At 45.7% G+C, this 19,380-nt stretch overlaps 2 protein-coding genes across 4 annotated transcripts in view; one reads left to right on the forward strand and one right to left on the reverse strand.

Moving 5' to 3' along the window:
• The window catches only part of NFAT5 (nuclear factor of activated T-cells 5), a 103,174-nt gene extending 90,857 nt beyond the window's left edge, over positions 1-12,317 (forward strand). For all 3 annotated transcript variants that reach the window (XM_019536085.1, XM_019536083.1, XM_019536084.1), the window contains 2 exons: positions 3,684-3,930; positions 4,764-12,317. In XM_019536085.1, the coding sequence (XP_019391630.1) occupies positions 3,684-3,922 (239 nt within the window). In that variant the 3' untranslated portion in view covers positions 3,923-3,930; positions 4,764-12,317. The remainder of the gene's footprint in view (positions 1-3,683; positions 3,931-4,763) is intronic.
• A 4,777-nt stretch (positions 12,318-17,094) lies between these two features.
• The window catches only part of NQO1 (NAD(P)H quinone dehydrogenase 1), a 4,454-nt gene continuing 2,168 nt past the window's right edge, over positions 17,095-19,380 (reverse strand). The window contains exons 2-6 of the mRNA XM_019536086.1: positions 19,057-19,221; positions 18,835-18,965; positions 18,616-18,729; positions 18,185-18,286; positions 17,095-17,440 (exon numbers count right to left, since the gene is read on the reverse strand). Coding sequence (XP_019391631.1) covers positions 17,132-17,440; positions 18,185-18,286; positions 18,616-18,729; positions 18,835-18,965; positions 19,057-19,221 — 821 coding nt within the window. The 3' untranslated portion in view covers positions 17,095-17,131. The remainder of the gene's footprint in view (positions 17,441-18,184; positions 18,287-18,615; positions 18,730-18,834; positions 18,966-19,056; positions 19,222-19,380) is intronic.

Here is a 19,380-nt window from a genome sequence, read left to right on the forward strand (position 1 = left end):
GGGCGGCTAGGGTCTGGAACCAGCTTCCAAGAGAAGTGGTGCAGGCTGCTACCCTGGGGGTCTTTAAGAGGAGGCTGGATGAACACCTTGCTGGGGTCGTTTGACCCCAGTACTCTTTCCTGCCATGGCAGGGGGTCGGGGCCAGACTTGGTGATCTACTCAGGTCCCTTCCTACCCTAGAAACTATGAAACTATCTTCTGAGGTCCCTTCCAGCCCTAATGTCTGTGAAATCTGTATTTTCTGTTTTACGTTTAGTTTAGCTATTTGAGTGGCTGGAGGATGGAAGTATAGGATGGAGGTATATTAATATTCTGTCCTCTCAAGGCAGTTTGTGCAGAGTGGTCTCTACAAGAATGAATTTACGTCCCAAATAATTCACTATCTTAGGAGGAGCAAAATCAAGTAACTCCCCACTAAATCTGAAGATCAAGAAGATAGCTCTTTGTGCTGAGACTGAGTTTGAGAAAGTTTATCCCAAAATGTTTTTCAAAAGCTAAGGAGAGGAGGGATGGAGTGAAATCCCAGTTCAACTTTAATTAAGGCTGTAAACAGACATTGCCAAATGAAGCAGATCAGCTGTGTCTAGTTATGTCCCAGCCTGTTGTCTGTTTTCTTGCAGTGGCAGGGGCCTGATCCTGCAAGACAACACTCAATCCACACCTCTGCAAACACAGGAACCTGGGATCTTCTTGCAGAGGCATGCCTGGGATCTCTGATGTGGGGCATATCTACAAACAGGAAAAACTGGACAGGGGCTTTGGGGGCCTGCTGCTGTGTGCCCTGGGAATTCCCTAGGGAATTTATCCCCTGGGAAATTCCTGGGGCATTGGGGCATGCAGGATTGGGCCCTTGAAGCCCCAGGAGTGCTTGCCCAGAGAGGCAGGAGAGCATGGGCTGCTCCAGGCTACTTGCACTCTCCCAATTTAAAACAAAACAGACATCTGCCCTCAAAATAGCAGCACAAATGAATGCTACCTTTTGTCCACACCACAGATTTGGGCATCTGGGTGCAACGGAGGGCATGAACATCTATTTGCTTTGCTTTGTGTTGCTAAAATAATGTTTATGGGGGCAGAAATCCAACATTTGTTTGTAGCCTAAGATTCCCTATTAGCTGAGTCTGCATTCATAACAGCTAACTTTCCTTTTTTTGCTAATGTTCTCTGAGTTAGTTTGTGCGGCTTCCTAGCTGGTAAGTGTGATCTTGTTTAAAGCACTGAATTTTAGGATGCAATAGCTCTGGGTTCAGTCCCTATCCCTTCTTTAGACCCTGTTTGGGACCATAAGTAATGCTCAGAGTATCTGTAACATGGGGATAATAATATTTTCTGGCTTCTGCTCCCCTCAGTCTATTTAGGTTGTAAACTGCTAGAGATAGGATTTTTTTTTCGTAAGCATATGTACCAAACACACTACAGTGCAACTCCAGTCTCATGTAGGCCCCTCAAAACCACCTGTAATTCTCCTGTTTATAGCAATATGCACATATCTGCATTTCTGGATAGCCCCATGCTGAAATGGATGCAGTTCTGTTTCAGAGCCTGATTTCAATAGAGTTTACTCCAGAACCCATAGGTATAAACAGAGTTCTTCAAGTATACACACTTTCTTACAGAGTTTGGTCCACTAACATATGTGTCCAGATCTGGATATCTGTGGGCACAGGTGTTAACTCCTCCCAAATTTCTGCACGTGTCGGCAGAAGTGGGGCACATACAGTGCATGTAGTCAATAATCTATTATGTTTTTCAAACTGCATCCTATACTTATTTACCAAATTGTTCACTTACTCTCTTTGGCCTTCACAAAAAATGTAAAATGCTGACTGAAATGATTGCAGTGCAGCATGATAGTTGAGATTTAAGCACAATTTCAGTTTGTGCTGTGTTTGTATTGTACCTCATAGATTCATAGACACTAGGCCTGGAAGGGACCTTGGAAGATCGAGTCCAGCCACCTGCCTCAGGGGCAGGAAGTCAGCTGGGGTCATAGGATCCCAGCAAGATAAACATCCAAATGTCTCTTGAAGGCATTCAAAGTAGGTGCTAGAATCACCTCCAGCGGCAGTCTATTCCAAACCTTGGGGGCTTGGACAGTAAAGAAGTTACGTCCAGCCTGAAATGGTCATGGAGGAGTTTGTGACCGTTCGACCTTGTCATCCCTTGGGGTGCCCTGGGGAAGATTTGCTCTTAGGTTACCCAGTTGTTAAAGCTCTCGACATTTTAGTTGTCAAGTGTAAGTGGTGCACAAATAGCTACGTAAACATAGGAAAAATATGTCCCTTCTTTAGACTTTTCTCAAGACTTTCTCAAGACTTCCCCTGTTGGTCTTTCAAACAGAGTCTGCAAATTATGATTATAACTTGAAGTTTTTACAAGTTGTATAATGCAAAACAGTCATTAATAAGATGTGCTAGAAGCCAGGCTTGTGTCTTTACTTTTGTAAGTTTGGTCTATTCAAAATCTACCACTTTGCCTTTTGTTGTGCTCTGATTAATTTATAATACAAGCCTCTTGGGAGAAACCAGTCTGTCTTTCAATATTTTTATAAAATGCTGCCCTCGCCTGTCACAAAGAATTGTCTAGCCTTACATGATACATAAGCAGAAGGCATTATTTCTGCAATCATCTCTGTCTCTGCAGATGATATAACCAGGTTCAAAGCAGGATTAGACATTCATGGAAGACAGGTCCATTAATAGCTTATAAACAGAACAGTCAGGGCTGTCTCTTCTGAAACCCTTAAACCAGGGAGGGTCTGACAGAAGATATGCCCAGTTCATCTGTTCTCCCACAGTCGGAGACAGGATCCTAGGCAAGATGGACCATTGGTCTGACCCAGTATGGCACTGCTGATGTTCTTATGCCTCATTTAATTAATTTTGTGACTTTATGTGGACAAGTCGGTAAAACTTACTCTGCAGTTCGATTATTAGATATACTGATGCAGAGGGAAAGCTGATGCACAACGGCAGTTGCAAATTTGTGGAGTACTGGTGATGGAAATGAAAGGGATACAGCCATACCTATTACTGAAACAGCCTGTGGACACAGTGGAACAGTCTTCAAGCACTGAAGATAATGTTCCTTTTCCATATTTTTCTTCCAGCCAGGTGCTCTCTCTGGCCTACTAGGCTGTTAATAGTGGTTGATTTTTAAAACCAAAACCATTTCTTCACAAGAACATGCACTAACACAGTGGGGGCCAACCTTTTTGACAGGCATGCCATGAATTAATTCTGTGCCCTCCCTGAGTGCCACTCCTATCCCCTTCCCCTGCCTGATCTGCTGCTCTGCTTTCTGCTCCTAGCCCTGTGCTTCCTCATCTCCTCTCAGTGCTCTGCTTTCTGCTTCCTTTCCTGTGCTCCCTGCTCAATTTGTTTTACTTTCTGCTTCTTGTCCTATCTACCACTGTGCTGCTTGTGCCCTCCCCAGTCTGTTACAGGCCATACAGAGAGGGTACTGGTGCTACTTAGCACCCTTCTGATTGCAAATGCTTGCACTAACTGAATTTGTTCACTGGGGAAATGGCGCATGTGACTGTCTTGTGAGTAAAAGCATGTCTGTCTTTATATAAGCTCTTAAGTAGATTTCGATCTCAATAAAGAGGTTTGTTAACAAACTTCTTAAATATGGATTTTGCAGCTTCAGTTTTCTTCTGTTTCCTTTTAACTTCTTAATAGACTGTGGCCAGCTCTTAACTTCTGGACCAGCTGCATTGCCGGATCAGCTGATGGCTATAAGTCAGTCAGGTCAGCCACAGAATGAGGGGCAACCACCCGTGCCAACACTACTGCCCCAGCAGATATCTGAGAATTCTCCGCTACCTTCAGCGATGACAACCAATCAGAATATGGAGAAAATAGATGACTTGCTTGTGTCATTACAAAACCCGGGGAACAACATGGCTGGCTCATTTTAATTGGCCAAGTAAGTAGTGGATTTGGGTTTTGTGGGTCTGCTTGCCAGTCATGCAGTGCTCAGTAAGGTTTTGTGTATACACCAAAAAGCCACTCTTTTTAATAGATGGCATGACTTGGCACTCCAACATTATGCATATATATGTTTATTGAAATATTTCTGCTCCTCCTAAGCAAGTGTTTAACTGCAGGTAGCTAGAACTAGTAGATGTTTGTGATCGTCAAGGGATCAGAGTCAGTAGAAAATTGTTTGGCCAAGCTTTGGTTTTGACCTGGCCTTTGTTGTTTTTCCTGTACCAGGATAGCCTAATATTTGTATTGGGATAAATTAGATGAATGGATTGCTGTCAGACGGGTGAGGCATCCCTGAGAACTGCCACCAAATCTGGTTTTAGTTCAAAATTATTTCATGTATGTGTCAGATTTCCCTTTAATCTGCAGTCTTCCAAAGCCCCTCCCAAACTTCTTTGGCATGATAGGAGAGCTACTGTAAGTGTGCCATTTCTGAGATGAGGTTCTGATCACAGATGGGCATTAAATAGGCCATGACTCTAGACTCAGTTTGTTAGCCTGTCTGTATCCTGCTTCTGTAACTAAGTTCAGCCTCTCTAAACCGCCCCTCCCCCCCCAGTGAAATTTCTGTTGATGACTTCAGACTTGTTTAACGATGTCAAGAACTGGGAAAAAAAATACTCTGGTGTTCCCTCACACAAGATGGCTGCTTTTTGGGACTGAGTGTTTCTTTTTTCCTCTTGATTGTAGAATGCTTTCAGATGAAAGAGCTACATAAAAGTAAAATGAGACTTAACTAATTTCATCTAACTCTGTTTTTTCTCCTCTCAGAAATCCTGCGAAGGAAAAGATGACAGTTTCCAAGTTCTCTCAGACCTTGTGATTCTGGATTAAGCTGTATGGAACAGATTCCTTCTGTCAAAGAATGGCCTGTACCCAAGCAAATATGTAAACTTCTCCCTCTTTTTCTAAAGAGCACATATGCTGCCTACTGCAGTTTCTAGCAACTGAGTCTGTAACTGTAGTATTTGAGACTTCTGAAGTCAATAATGGCTGGAAAGTTGGGCTTTGTTTTACCAGGGTGTGGAATGGGACTGTTGCCATATTCCTAGACCCACTGGTCAGTGATGCTTTTTGAATTCAAAGCAGGACTGCTCAGCTATTATTGTTGTTAGAAAATAATACATGTTGCCATGTTTACCTTTTCTTTTCTCTTCCTTCTTCACAAAACCTCTGTCAAGTAGGAAAGCTTGTGAAGCAGGAACATTGTGTGCCCATGGCTTGAGCTGTGATTCACGACATAGCTGTCAGTCAGTGAAAGAATTGCAGTTTTGACAATGGCACTGAAGAGCCATGGCTGCGATGTGTTAGTTACAGCAGGTGGTCGTAAAAGATGATGCGGATAACTCACAGGCAGATTATCTACTACATCTCGCAGAACATCCAGGAAGATGTGGGTGCTTCCCATCGGAGAAAGTGATTAACAGTTTTCGGTGTCTCTGCTGGTAGGCTTACATATGAACTGTACATAGAATAAGAATTAGGTGGCTCTACCAAAATGAAGGAGAACGTCACAGTAATGTATTCTGAAACCTTATCCTCTGAAATACCTTGAACTTGAAGGGAGCAGTCTGCCTGGCTGAGGAAACATCTCCTTCATGTCTCTCACTACAACTGTGTAAATCAGAGCTTGTCAGCTGCATTATCTTTTCTCATACCGATCTGTCCTCCTTCATTCTTTCCGTGTTCTTCCTCTTTCCTTCCCTCAACTTTTACATGATCTTTAAACACATAAGGATGCTATTGGCTTTAGAAACTTTTAGGATGCCAAGGCACCTTTGACTGTGGTATCCAGATGCCAAGTCAGTAGAAGTCCTTGACAGGTCAGCAGGGCTTAAGGACAGTGGAAATGCCAGTTTCTTTCCATCCCCCAAATGCAAAAACTTGCCCTGCTTCTCCAATCACTGCTGATTAAAACCTGACTTTTTAATTTTAAACGGGGCAAACAACACGTTTCAGTGTTCTTAAAAACTTCACTTCAGCTGGTGCATCTTTGCAGCCTTTTCAGCTCATGACGGGTTGAAGTGCATGGTTTTTTTTTACTGATAGTCCCCATATCCTGCAGCTTCTCCCGGGTCATATATTCCATTAAAAAACAGCCTTCTGTTACAGTACATAAAAAGAACCCACTCCAGGCCATATGGCTGCATTGTGAGGCATGCAAGTTCTTTTGGGTGCTCCAGCTACCCCAGGAGGTATGCTGAGCTCTCACTACAACCTCATGCAGACATTTATTCTGTCTTCTCTGTCTCCTGCACGTAGAAAGCTGTTAACGCAGTAGAGCCAAACATGTCATGTATGGCTGTTATGCCTTGGTAAAGTTGGTATTGTGTCATCTTTAATTTTTGTTATTTTAAGTAAAAAAGAATAGCCTGTAAATGGTTTTTAATTTACCCTAGTCTGTTTACCGTGTGTTTTTTCTAACTTGTGTACCTAGTTGAGCTGTGTAGAAATGTTTTTTGGTTTTAATGGTTTTTCCTGTATGTCAATCTTTCAAAAAGTTTATTTGCTCTTTCTGTGTGTGTCTCTCTCTTTCTCTCTCATCGAGAGACATTGAATTACGTTTTCAGTAGTAAGGCTTCTTGCCGATATGAAGGGAACTTTTCAGAAAGAGACCTGCTCTGGGTCATTTAATTTTGAATACAGTTTTCAATCGTTCAAGTTTTGGATGGTTTATATCTAATGTGTGTTTCATTTTTTTGGAAAGCTATATTTTGTATTTAGGAAATGGTATACTATTTTGCTATTTGTACTGAGTGAGTACATTGGCATAAATATAAAAATTTATATATATATCTATATATATATATCTATATATACATATATATGAAATATTCTTTTGCCACACATTTTTGTGGTAAATTTGTGAGTTTGTCTGATGTTCTACCACAACGTGGCGTCTGATAACGGTGGGGGTGGGTTTTGTTATGTCTTTACTAAGTATTTAAGTACTTTTTGCAACATAAATAACTTGTTCATCTCTGGCCATTCCATCAGGCAGTGTATTGTTCCAGTTGGCAGTGGGCAGCTTCACTGTGTTTGATGCGTCTGTCACTCAGCAGTGTGATGTAGTAAGTAAACCCATTTAGGCAACTGTAAAATTATGGGGTTTCATTCAGAATGAGCCATTCAGCTTTTATTCACTGTCATTGTCTATTTAATGTTTTACTATTAGCACCTTTGTGTTGTTATTTTTAATTTATAATTACACTAACAATGTTGTTGGAAATTTTAATCACGATAAAGAAAATTTCCCCTACTTCATAATGTTCGGAGCTGCTTTTTAACCCTGAACAAGACACTTTTATTCCTATGAATTTGTTTTCTTTTCCTCGTAAGAAAAAGTAAAATTTTTGTTATGGTTCCTGGAAGAGCAGTCTCGCAACATTGCCTGAACGCTGTCCAATGAGATATAGATGGGTTCTGCGCCTCGTTGGATTGAGTACAGCTTCCAGATGGCTGTGGGAGGCAGTGGCCTGTAACAGTTCTTCGGAAACTATCTGGTGACTTTTGTAAGATCAACTTATTCACAGTTAGTCCCAGGACAAGGATGTTTGATGACATCCTGCTGACTGAGTGGGCCTACTGTGGACTGATGAGAGATGGGGATAATAAACTGATTTGTATGCTGCTTCATTTTGTTCCATTGTTTGGAAGTGGGAGCATCTTCATGCTGAAATGTTGGTCAGTGCCAAGTCACCAGGGACCAGTTTTCCACTGATTGGTGTCCAAAATAGAACCTTTTGCCGGGACTGCTACAGCTCTGGGGCAGGGGAATATTTGACTTGTGCATATTTTAAGGTTGCTTATAACAAAGGCTGTGCGACCATGTTCTCACTACTAAACAGCATCTTTACTTTCTGTTGTGTCAAACTTACTGTGTCCATTTTTAGGTCAATGTTAAATGTACATTTTGAACATGTGATTTGGTTACAAAAAGTATTTGTCTTCTGAATTAAAACCTTGCTCAGTGGTTGACTAGTGCTTGCGCTGCTACTTGCAAACATCTTTTCAGTTGCGTAAAGAGTGAAGTTCAACAATGGCTTTGGAAACAGCTTGCAAGAGTTGTTTCATGGCAGAAGAACCCAAGTATCATGAGAGTCCCATATCTCTACTTCTTCAGACTCCCACCCATGTACTTTCATGATTTCAGCAGTTGATACTGATATTTGGAGCTTACCCTGGTTTTTTGGGTGGTGTTTTTGGCTGGGAAAGGAGGGTGGTATTTTTAATTTGCTGATCTATTTATTCCATGATGCATCTGCACTGGTCTGGGTAGGAGAGAAGGGTATATAGACAGTGTTTGCCTGTCGAGTTTTTATTGGGGTGGGGGGGAGCTATCCAATCCAATCCTGTTTGGTTGGAAAGTTAGGAGTCATTTAAGGTGATGACAATACGTGTATATACATGTAATTCTTGCCTTGAGTAGTCAATAAAATTTACAACGATTGCCTCCTGCACACACTAAACTTAAGAGGCCCATTTGTCTCAAATTACATGCTGGAGAACTTGCTTTTTATATATTTAAGGTAAACATTTACTCTTTTGAAGTGCGTGTTTTTGTAGCTACCTTTACTAGATGCAAAGTGGAAAAGTATAAAGTTGTATTTGTAGCGTGGATTTTCTGTATATTATTTGTCTTTCTCTAATGCCTTGGACCTTTTGTTAAAGCTTCTATAATCCAAAAATTCTATATCTGAATTTAAGTGGTTTTCAGCTTTAAATCCTTTTTGCGCATTACCTTTCCAATCCCCTTTATTTGCTGTCTCAACAGCATCTCTGTTATAAGACTACCTGGAGAAACCTGTCCTTTTAGCCACCACAGTCCATGCTTTTAGCTAGTCCCCTTGTGTCTATATATATGATATCAGTACTTAAAAATGGACTGTTCTTAATTCATCATTGAAAGAATAATAAGTTATATGAATAACACTTGTGGCATAGAAAATATTAAGATAAATATTAGTTGAGCAGCTCTTGCCAGTGGAAATGTTTATCGACACTTCCCACTTTGCCAGCCAGTCTGTTTGTTGGCACAGATTGGCTTGACACGGTTTGACCCTTTCAATGGCTCATCCACGCCAAATGCTCTTCCATTATTTTCTTTGTCAACACATACAGTTAAAGGAATAGTTTCAGCCCTGATGCTCCGAGGAGACACTTAACCACCAGGCATTTATTTTGCTAATTTTGAGCTATGGGCAGGATGACCAGTGTCCATGGCTGGGTACTTTTTATTAGTTCTAAATCAAAATAAGAGACACACAGTATAATGTCTGTGAATTTTAACAGTGTCTTAGCCCTAGACTGATGGCTTTTCCAATTGCAAGGGTGCACAATTTAATAGGGACAAGCCTTGACTTTTCTAGTCTTCCGCTGTGATTTCGGGATGTGTTGTCTTGTAAGAAGTAATATCTACTGCTTTGGTTAGATTTTTCCATTCACAAATTGTCCTTCCAATGCCTTCAAAAAGGAAAAACCATTCAGAAGCTCAAGCACCCTCTTTTAATGTAGCATAGACCTTTCCAAGCAGCAAGAACATCTGTTTTGTTTAAAGCTTTATCAGTGGAATAAAGAAATTTAAGTTCACCCAAACAGGCAAAGCTTTAAGAAGTTATTGAAAATGAGGACATCAGAATTTTGTTTTCAATTGCAGCTCACATGTTTCTCTGTTACTTAAAAGTTACTAGGCTACCTAGTCAAAGCATAGATAGATTAGTGCACATGGGTGCAAGTGTATAGCTGAATAATGGAAGTGAGAAGGAGGGGGAGGAATTGCATAGGGTGTTCTGAACCAGGCATTTTAGGTGGAAAGTGAGACCAGGGGTATTTAAGGTGGTTGCTGAAGAGAGAAAAGCAACCTGCTTTAGAGTGGTTTCTGGGAAATAATTTTGCAGGGGGAGTGGTCGAAGGTCAGTGAAGTTTAAAAGTGAGCTAGTTGGTACTCATCCATTTTTTGTCAGTATTCAGTGAGTCTTTGGGACAGGTCGTGAGAACTCCACGCACAAATTCAGATGCAGTTATGGTAACTGTGTGCGCAAGTAGTGAGTGAAGCATAGAAAAGCAGGGACGTTTCTGTACGTACACTTGTCAGTTTGAGGCCCATCATAGAGAACCTCTGTGCTATATGTAGTTAAATAGAAGAAAAGATGAGACATAACAGATTAAATATAGCAAAAAATGTACTTGCAGTTGTCTAGTTTAGTTTGCGTTTTTGAGAGGCAATGTAGAAAAGGATTTTCCCTTTTATATAATCAATGTATATATATGCAAATATGCCACACCTGTATATTCTAGACCTGTACATATGTATATAGCTGAAATCAAATATCATATATATATATTATTTAGTTTATTATATACATGCATAACATACTGTTATATCAACATTTTTATAAAGTTGACATAATTAATTTTTCCATAGTGTGAACTCACTTACCAAGCTCACATCGGTAGCTGAGTACTAGTTATGTCTGTGTGTGTAAAATATAATGTACATCTGGAACAGTTAGTAGTATAACAGTAAGTGTTTTCCTAGAGACGTGTTTTGCTTTTCAGCACTTTGCTGCTGTCTGAACCGTTGCTTTCTGCTCTGGTTTTTCCCTAATATTTATTGCTGTTTGGCAAATATGACATTTGAAAAATGTGTGGAACCAACAGCCTAGCGATCCCAGTCCCATGTCCTGGGTCCGGCTCAGCAGGGGCAGCAGCAGCAGCACGTACTTACTGCTTTCCAGACAAGCTGCTGCTTTGCCAGTTTGTCTTGGCCCTTCCAGGAGGGACCATCTTGTGGGATTCATTTTCCACTGGCTTTTCAGTGCTTGGCCAGTAGCACAAGAATGAATGTTGTTTTGCAGGTACAGGTCCATGAGGAACTGAACTGAGGCCAGTTATTCCTGTTCAAGAGGGGCCCCTAACCCCTGTTGGGACACAGACTTCCAGCTGCCACTAGGCTGAGCTGCATTTAAACGAAGGACCTGCACCTACTCCTGGGTCCTCCCTCATCTTTTTTTAATACCTGTATATAAAGATGCCCCCAGAACAATGTAATGTCATCATAGCATTTTGAGGTGGTTTTGTATGGAAGCAGTCTGACCAAGAACCGTTCCCTGTGGGCGGTCTCAGACTGAGTGGGAGCACTACTTTTGCGTATATTATTTCTTATGTACTTAAGAGATTAAACTCTTAAAAGGAATATTGATTCCTAAAGATAAGAAGCAGTGCATTTTATTTCCCAGGCCACACCAGGAACTTGAGAGCAAGATTATCACCTTGAATCTGGCATGTGCTTGATTCAAACCATCTCTACCAAACCCACCTTTAGTGCTCAGTGCAAGTAACCTGAATGCCCTTCTCTTCCTTATCTTTCCTCCTGTCCCTCACTAATGCTCCCTTCTACAGAGAAACCTTTTAATAGTTTGTGCTCCTCGAGACTATAAAAATTATCCCACAGTATATACACCCCATTCAGGAAGATACGAGGGTGGTGTTGCTCTACCTTGCTGTGAATCCAACCACAGCTCACTCCAAAGAGCTCTCCAACACTTGCTCTGGTGGAACCACCATGTGAGCACTGGATCTTCAGCCAGCACAAAATGCTACAGTTTCATTCAAGTCCATGGTGGTGCCCCCATCAACACCAGCTGAGGGTCTGGCCCAGGATCTGGTCTGCACAGAGTTTCCAGCGGGGAGGGAGGTGGTGTTCTGCAGGTTAGGACCAGGTCCTGGCTCTTGACCTCTGTTTAAAAAAACAAACCAAAATGACAAATTCTGGATTTTGTGGAGTTGGAATCGGGATGCTCTGTCCTGCCAGAAGGGCCACAACCAGTCTGAAGCCTTTTCTATGCTGGCTACTACTTGATAGGGGATTGGAGTTATGTCCTCTTATTGCTGTTTGCCTTTGGGTAAGCTCCAGGCAGCCCCAGACTAGAACCTTCTACCTCTGTTAATCTCTGCATGAACTCAGCATGCTCATGGTAATCATTCTTTTCCCCCTGCGTAGTTTGTCTGCCATGTTTTGACTAAAGCACACTAATCAACCACTGAGCTGTCTTTTCCCTTGTCCTGCAATGTGAAAGTAGCACCAGATATTTTGTGCATTTCTGTGTATATGGCTTTCGTAGTTGGGATTTTCCGAGCACTGATACCAGGTGTGTTCAGTTTGTTCTAAGAGGGGATATTTCATTTGCATCTATGTTTTTAGCTATCCTGTGATAACTTGTTGAATATTAAAAAAAATATTTTGCTTCTATTGGGACATTTGTATACTCGCAACTATATTTCTGTAAACAGCTGCAGTCAAGAATAAAACATTGAAAGTTTTCACTTTGCAGTGTAAACTCCTGTTGTGTTCTTTCAGACTGTGAGAAGAGAGCTTGATACAGCTGTGGTGCTGGTCATGGTAGCCTCATGGCTTTGAGCTGAGCCAAAACAGGGGAGGTGGAGCCCAGGCTGATCTCCTTTTGGCCACCTGTTTGGAATCGCCACGTAAGCAAACACTTTTTGTACCCTGCCTCCATCCTTTCCCTAAGGCTTTGTCCTGACAACTGGGTCTCCCACTCCCAAATTTGTCTTTGTCTGACCCCCCTTCCCCCTTGCTTTCTGGGAAACATAAAATTGCCCCCCAGGATTTCCCTTCCTGCGGACTCTCTTCCTTGGACCTAGTCCCTCTCGTTTCCTGTCCCTCCAGGCCTGTAAGGGTGTTCTTTCAGAACGAAGAGGATCAGAAGTGGGCACAGTTGCCCCACACTGATATTACACTTTCAGTATTTCTTCTGCTATCTTTCATGTAGAGCAGTAGCCTGGTGTTTGTTCTTGACCATCAGCATACACTGAACCAAAAGCAGTGAGCGGGCATAGTGGCACTTCTCTATTTACTGTTTTTGCTCGTTGCTGATATTAAATTAAAATGCACCGATGTGTGCGAGTGGGTCAGAGCATTCCTCCTTGCATGTACATCATGTCTTCGGCCACATCGGGTAGCATGAGAACAGATGCAATTCAGCCACTGTGCTCCGGTCTGGAATTCCTCACAGGCTTCACGGGTCTTGACTGAGCAAAATAATTCCCTCAGCTGCAAAATCTCAGGCCAAGATACCATGGCTTCAAGCTGTTCTCATCGTGTATGTAAAAGATCCCCAAAGCCACATGTTCCCCCTCACTGTTGGTCAGAGACTAAATCATTTGTTGCATGCAGTTTAGGAGGAATAAGAAGGGCAAAAAATAATAACAACTTTTGGGTTATGAGGTATAGAAGCACATGGAGACCCTAGTCCCTTGGCTGGCCTGTCAGCTGGATTGTACAGGATTCCCAGAGCTGTGTGTTTTCTGTTCTGGTTAATAGGAAGCTGGCAGCCACCTTGGGTTACAATTCCTCTGGAAAACTTTCATATATTCTGCCAATGACAGTTTCAGAAAATGGTCAATATGTGTTTAGCTAGCTGCGTATTCAATCACATATTTGCAATATTTGTGGTATCGTAAAACAAATCCTCTCCCAAACAAGTGATCCGTAAAACAAATCCTCTCCCAAACAAGTGATCTCAGCAATAGTTTTTTCGTAGGATGAGTTGTCATTCCTAATTTCAGATTTTTAAACTAGAATACAATATTGTGACTCTTAGCTACTAAGACACCTAGCTATGGAAGAGAGAGAACTGAGTTGTAGAAACAGGAGGGAGACTGTGCTAGGATACAAGTTTTAAATTAATAGCAAAAAAAACCCAACCAGCCATCAAATCTAGGGTTAAGTAAGTGACCCTTCCTTTTGGAGACAGGCTGGTACACTCTTGGGTTGGTTTTCCCTTTTGAACATACCTGGTGTTGCTTTCAAACAGCCCCTGCAGCTGAGCCAAGAGCAGCAGGGAGGAGTTTGAGCAAGGAGCCTCAGGTGGCAAGACTAGCCTGCTTATCCCAGTTCTGCTCCTAGCACTGCATTGGGTGTGGACGTGGGCAGGACCCTACTGCACAAACCCCTTTGAAGTGGGGCTGTGCTGTGAGCCTCTCAGCCAGGCTGCCTGGGGGAAGGCAGCACGTTTTCAGGTGCAGTTACAAAGCGGCGGGGAAGTTGCACTGAAACCCTGCGATCTCAGGCTCCAGTTTTCTCTTCTGGGCAGCTCGGCACTGCAGCAGATAGTTTTGCCACGAGAGGGCAGCTGCAACTGGAGATGGAAGTAGCAGCTGGAGGGAAAAGTGGTTCACCCCAGCAGGGCTAACTACCTACCACTGCCTGTGATGGGGAAAGTAAAGCCTTTGCTTCTATTGCTCAAAGAGGCACGTGGCTGGTCAGGCCCCGAGCTCACTGTACATGTAGGGAGTTAGACTGGTGCTTTGGAAAGAGCCAAAGTAGCCTAGCCATCTTCTGTTTAATTGCCAGCTGCCTCCAGCCCCCTCTCCCGCTGCATGGGGAGTGACCAAGATCCCCCTGCATCCCACTGTGACAGCATTACAGCCAGTGCTGGCTAAATGGCAGCAGGCATCTCAGGAGCTGAGGGCTTTGCACCTTGGTGCTCTTGATAAGTTTACCCTGAGAAATGAGAGTACTGGCATGAGTCTGTCCCCTGGCAGGGAAACTGCACAGACCCCTAGTAGGGGTCTGGCCCACGCTAGGCTGATCCTGTTTGCAAAACAGCAACAGTCAGGATGGGGGCAGAAACAAGGCAAGTTGGCACCATCCTGTGGTCTGGCAGGATTATTTGGGATGCCATGTGGCCTGAGGGCAGGGACACTTCTGGCGTGACAGGGCTCTAGCATGTTTACAGCGTGTGCTCAGAACGTGGCACAGAGCAGACCGTAAAGCTGAACGAGGAGCTTTGGTCACCAGCTTTTCATTCAAACTTCTGTGTAGACGGGCAGAGCCTGCGACGTGCTGAACTAGGTCTTGGCTGTGCAATCCTTATGTCCTGTCTTGCTCATCTTTGCATCAAGGCAGGACCCACATCTCTGCATTCAAATTCAGGCAATGAATTGTGCCTGTTGCTGCTGGTGCCTTAGGCCATTGAAAGAAGGGAAGGGTTTTGTCCTAAGCTGGAGCTCTCTCCGGTCTCTTTCCCTGCCCAACAGGAAACGTTGTCATCGAGTATGAAGCGGCATGTCACAATTGCAGATGAACAGGTTGGATACAAATCTACCAAGGACCCAGGCAGGGAGTGTCTGATAAAGGCCTGCCTGTTAGGTGCTGATGCCACCCTCTCTCTCACTCTTTATTTCAGTCAAAGGCCAGGTATTCCCCAAAGCTGTCTCCCCCATCCCAATAACCACAAGTCAAACATCAGGCATAAGAACTGCTGTGGCCGGATTTTCCTGGACACATCTGTTTTACCCAGGTGGGCTGAGGCTGTTGGAGCCAGGGAACAGTGCCAGATGTAGCTATTGGCATCAGAGCCTGACTCCTGCCATTTAACCAGTACCTGATTATGGGGACTTCTGTAGCCGAGGACTTTTATCTGCCCCCATGTCTCTCACGGCAGCCACGGATGGGTCACGACTCCCACTGCTACCTCATGTCTCCCCACTGACCTCTCCTCACTGTGCAGATGCAGCGGCAGCAGCATCTGAGACACGGCTGCTCCACTGCTGCGCTCCAGGATTTGTCACTGCAGCCGGCCTGTTGGACGGCCGCTGGACCAGAGCAAAGGAGGGGCTCCCTCCATGGGCCCAGGTACGGTCAGTGATCCTCACATGGGGGAAGGAAAGCGTGCCTAGCCACAGGTTCTGCTAGGGCCTTGCTTGCTTGCCAGCCAGCTGCAGCCTTACCTCAGGGGCCTTTGTCTTTCCCTATGATACCACCCGATCCAATGCAAATGTATCCCACTCACTTGAGATTGTTTTATAAGCTCCCCAGGTATTAGATTAATTGCTGCATTCCAGGGGCCTTAATCAGAGCAATTTCCTTCCCACACCCATGGCAGGGAACAGAAATCCACAGGCAAGGGGGGAAGCAAACCAGCACATCCTTTTTACTATTCTGCCTCCTGACCCGGTGTCTTCTAACGCGAGCTCTGGGGAACAGTGGGATGGAGGTGCAGCTGCTCTATCACAAGCGCCGCAAGATGACCCCCTTGGCTGCAATAGCAGGATTTCCAGAATCGGGGCCTGAAACGCGAATGGGAGCATTGTACATGCAACACAAAGGGTTGGGTGAATACCTACCTGCCAGCGGAGGAGCAGATGGGCTGACACAGAGATGTCCGAGTGGTCTCTGAACAGGAAAAGATAATATGCAGGAATGGGGTTACTCTAATGACACAGACACACGTGACTGTGGGGAAATGCAGGCCGCAGAGCACCACCTAGCCTGTACTCTCTTGGGAGAGCCATGTAACATAAAGGTCTCTAGGCCACGGCCCAATTTTGGACCAATGTATAGTCGTAATGGGAGGATGCAAGACCGTGACAACTCTGAGCTGTTTGCAAGAGAGAGCCAAAAGCCTTTTATTGAGAATCATTATGATCTATGAGCAGAGAGCTTAAGAGTACCGGCACAACTCTGTGCCACAAAGATGAGATCTCCCCCTTGCAGCACTCGCTCAAGTGCTGCAATCCAGCCACTCACTTGGGCTACCTGATGGGTATAGATGTGGCTTTGCCATGAGTGTGGAGTAGCAAATTAGCAGAATCTGTCCCAGCCTGTAGCCCCTGCTAAAGGTTGGGGTGGGTGGGGGGGACTAGGAGCAGCCAGGTGTGGGAGTCTGCTCATATTTCTGGGGTTTGTGAAACCGTAGAGTACAGGTAGGTTCTCTCAGGAGTCAGACTCCAGACTACTCGCAGTCCATTACCATTACCATTACCATCACCACAGCAGACTTCAAGACCTGTGGCTTGTGTTTGGACTCTAGTCCCAGCACTATTAGGGGCCTGCAGGACAGAAGGAGCAGTTGTCCGGATGGTCAGGAGGTACAACGGGCCCTGTGCAGTAGACCAGGGTTATTTTAATCTTTCCCGCAGTACCGTGCAGCAGGCATTGCAGCACTGGAGCATCTGCAGGCACTTCCTTTTACCCGTACAGAGCCAATACATGTAACCAAAGCCAAGTGCATTCGAACAGCATGAAAATTAAGACAAAAGAGACAGGAAATTGTGCAACTGGCCCCTGTGTGGAGCGCTGAATTGGCAGACACCAGACGGCGTCGCTGTGGAAGCTATTTCCTCTGGGCTTTGACCTGGTTGTCGGGGGGAATGGCCTTCCCCAAGTGCTGGCCCACGGACAGCCCGTACTTGTGATCCTTCTGCTGCTCCTGAGCCTCTGCTTTCAGCTTGAAGCCCCCTTTGAAGCTCAGCTCAAAGCTGCTGCTGGGAACAAAACTCAGAGGTGTCTCCTCCCAGATGCTCCCCAGGCGTTCCTTCCAGCCCATCAGGATTTGGGAACGGATGTCTTCAGGCATGTGGCCAATGCTGTAAGCGATTTGCGGCGCCAAGACTTGGAAGCCGCAGAAGTACAGCGTGCCGTTCTAGGTGAGAAACGCAAGGGAATTGGTGTCTATTTAGGAAGAAGAGACATGGCCTCTTCCATCCAAGGCACGCTGGGTGCTGGAGAAGGCAGTCCTGGGCCCCAGCCACCCTGGATATTCGCTGCAGTGTGCCCCATATCCCCCGACTCCCGGCTTGCAATGGAAGTGCACTTGGTCTCCTCAGCAGAGGCATGGCCTTCATTCCCCCCATGCTTCAGGAATTTGGGACTAGGTTTTAAATTCCCCAGGATCTGGGTCCTCATGGGCTGGGTTAGTACATCCCGGCCACTACACAGCTGATATTGCACCCGGTGAGTTTAGGCCAAAAAGAAAGCCCCCTTTAAGTCGCTGGTTGGCATGGCTGATGTGCTCAGAGGTGTGGGAGTCGAGCCATCTTAGATGCATGGGTAAGCTAAAGCAGCCGGCTCTGAAACTGAAGCTGCCAACGTACCGATGTCCACCCTCCTTCCTCCAGCCTGGGCCACGCAGGCAGTTCCCCGCACAGGCTGGACCACAGGAGAGGGAAAGTCCCTTTTCCAGGGTCCAGCACAGGACTGTTGCCTTTCCTGTCTGTCCCCTGGGACCTTTTGAGGAGTAGACACAAATCCACACTTTCCTCCCCTCCCAACAAGACCATCCCTAGCTTCATCCCACGCTGCCTTTGGGTGCTCAGGCCCCTTCCTGAGAAGGTGTCACTACTGATTCCCTGATGCCCATTGCCTTCCCCGGGTGTAAATCCGGTACCTGTACTGGCCAGAGGAGGATGTTGATGTCCCCGTTGATGCCGTTGGGGGTGTACATGGAGCCCGCCCCGCCCGTGGTGAAGGAGAGCACGGCCTTCTTTCTCTGCGGGAGACGAGCCTCCGTCACAGCCTGTGCGGCACCGGGCTACAGGACCGGCACTAAGTCAGAGCACGGGGAACGCCTGACCTGGGGATTTCAGCTCAGCTATGCCCTCAGATCACGTCCCTGCCGGGCTTCCCCACCCCTTTGCCCTTTGAGAGTGCGTGCAAGTGTCCGCACCTAACGGTCTCCCTTGGAGGAGGAGGGAGAGCAGCAGGTCCGCAAAGCGGGTTTGGTGAGACGAGGGCTGGCGGCTGCACGCGAGTGGGAGCCCCCAGGACAGGCAAGGCAAGGGCAAAGCAAAGCGAGTAACCATCCCCAGCACAACCTACCTGGAAGGGGCCCTGGTCGTACATGCTGGCATAGGAGTAGGCAAAGCCTCCTGTGAAAACCCGGTCAAACCAGCCCTTGAGGATGGCTGGCACCCCAAACCACTGGAGCGGGAACTGAGGAGGAAGGGGGAGAGACGGGGAGATTGCAGGAGGAGGTCAGGAGGCGAGTCCTGCTTTTCTTTCCATCCGCGGCTGTTCCCTCAGCGAGGAAGGCGGTACCTGGAATATCACGAGGTCTGCAGCCTCCAGCTGCTTCTGTTCTGCCACGATGTCGTCGCTCAGCCGGCCCTCCTTCCACGCCAAGCCCATCTCTGCCGCGTAGTTGAAGTTGTTGGGATCCTTCGGCTTACCTGAGAGAGGAGGCAAAACAGGACGGAGGTCGGTGCTGGGGACTGGTGCAAAGGAGCTCTGTGCTTCAGGGGGAACAGCGCTGCTCAGTACCAGTGAAGTCTTCCCGGGACAGCACCGGGTTGAACTTCATGGCATACAGGTCAGACACGACGACGCTCCAGCCCTTCTTCTGCAGCGCGTCAACAGCAGCATCCTTCATGGCGTGGTTGAAGGAGGTCTTCTCCGCGTGCGCCAGCACGATCAGGGCTTTTCTTCCTGGAAGAGAGAGTGAGAGGCTGGAGCGCTGCTTTTACCGGAGGGAAAGGCACCCCAAAATACCAAGTTTCCCCAGTTGCAGCGCTCAGGGGTGAAGCAGGAGATGGCGTCGCAGATGGGGAGGGAAGGCAAGATAGCACAAAGAGGAGTATGGTCGAC

The sequence above is a fragment of the Crocodylus porosus genome, unplaced genomic scaffold (genome assembly GCF_001723895.1).
Source record: "Crocodylus porosus isolate Cpor-Errol unplaced genomic scaffold, CroPor_comp1, whole genome shotgun sequence".
Classification (NCBI taxonomy): domain Eukaryota; kingdom Metazoa; phylum Chordata; order Crocodylia; family Crocodylidae; genus Crocodylus; species Crocodylus porosus.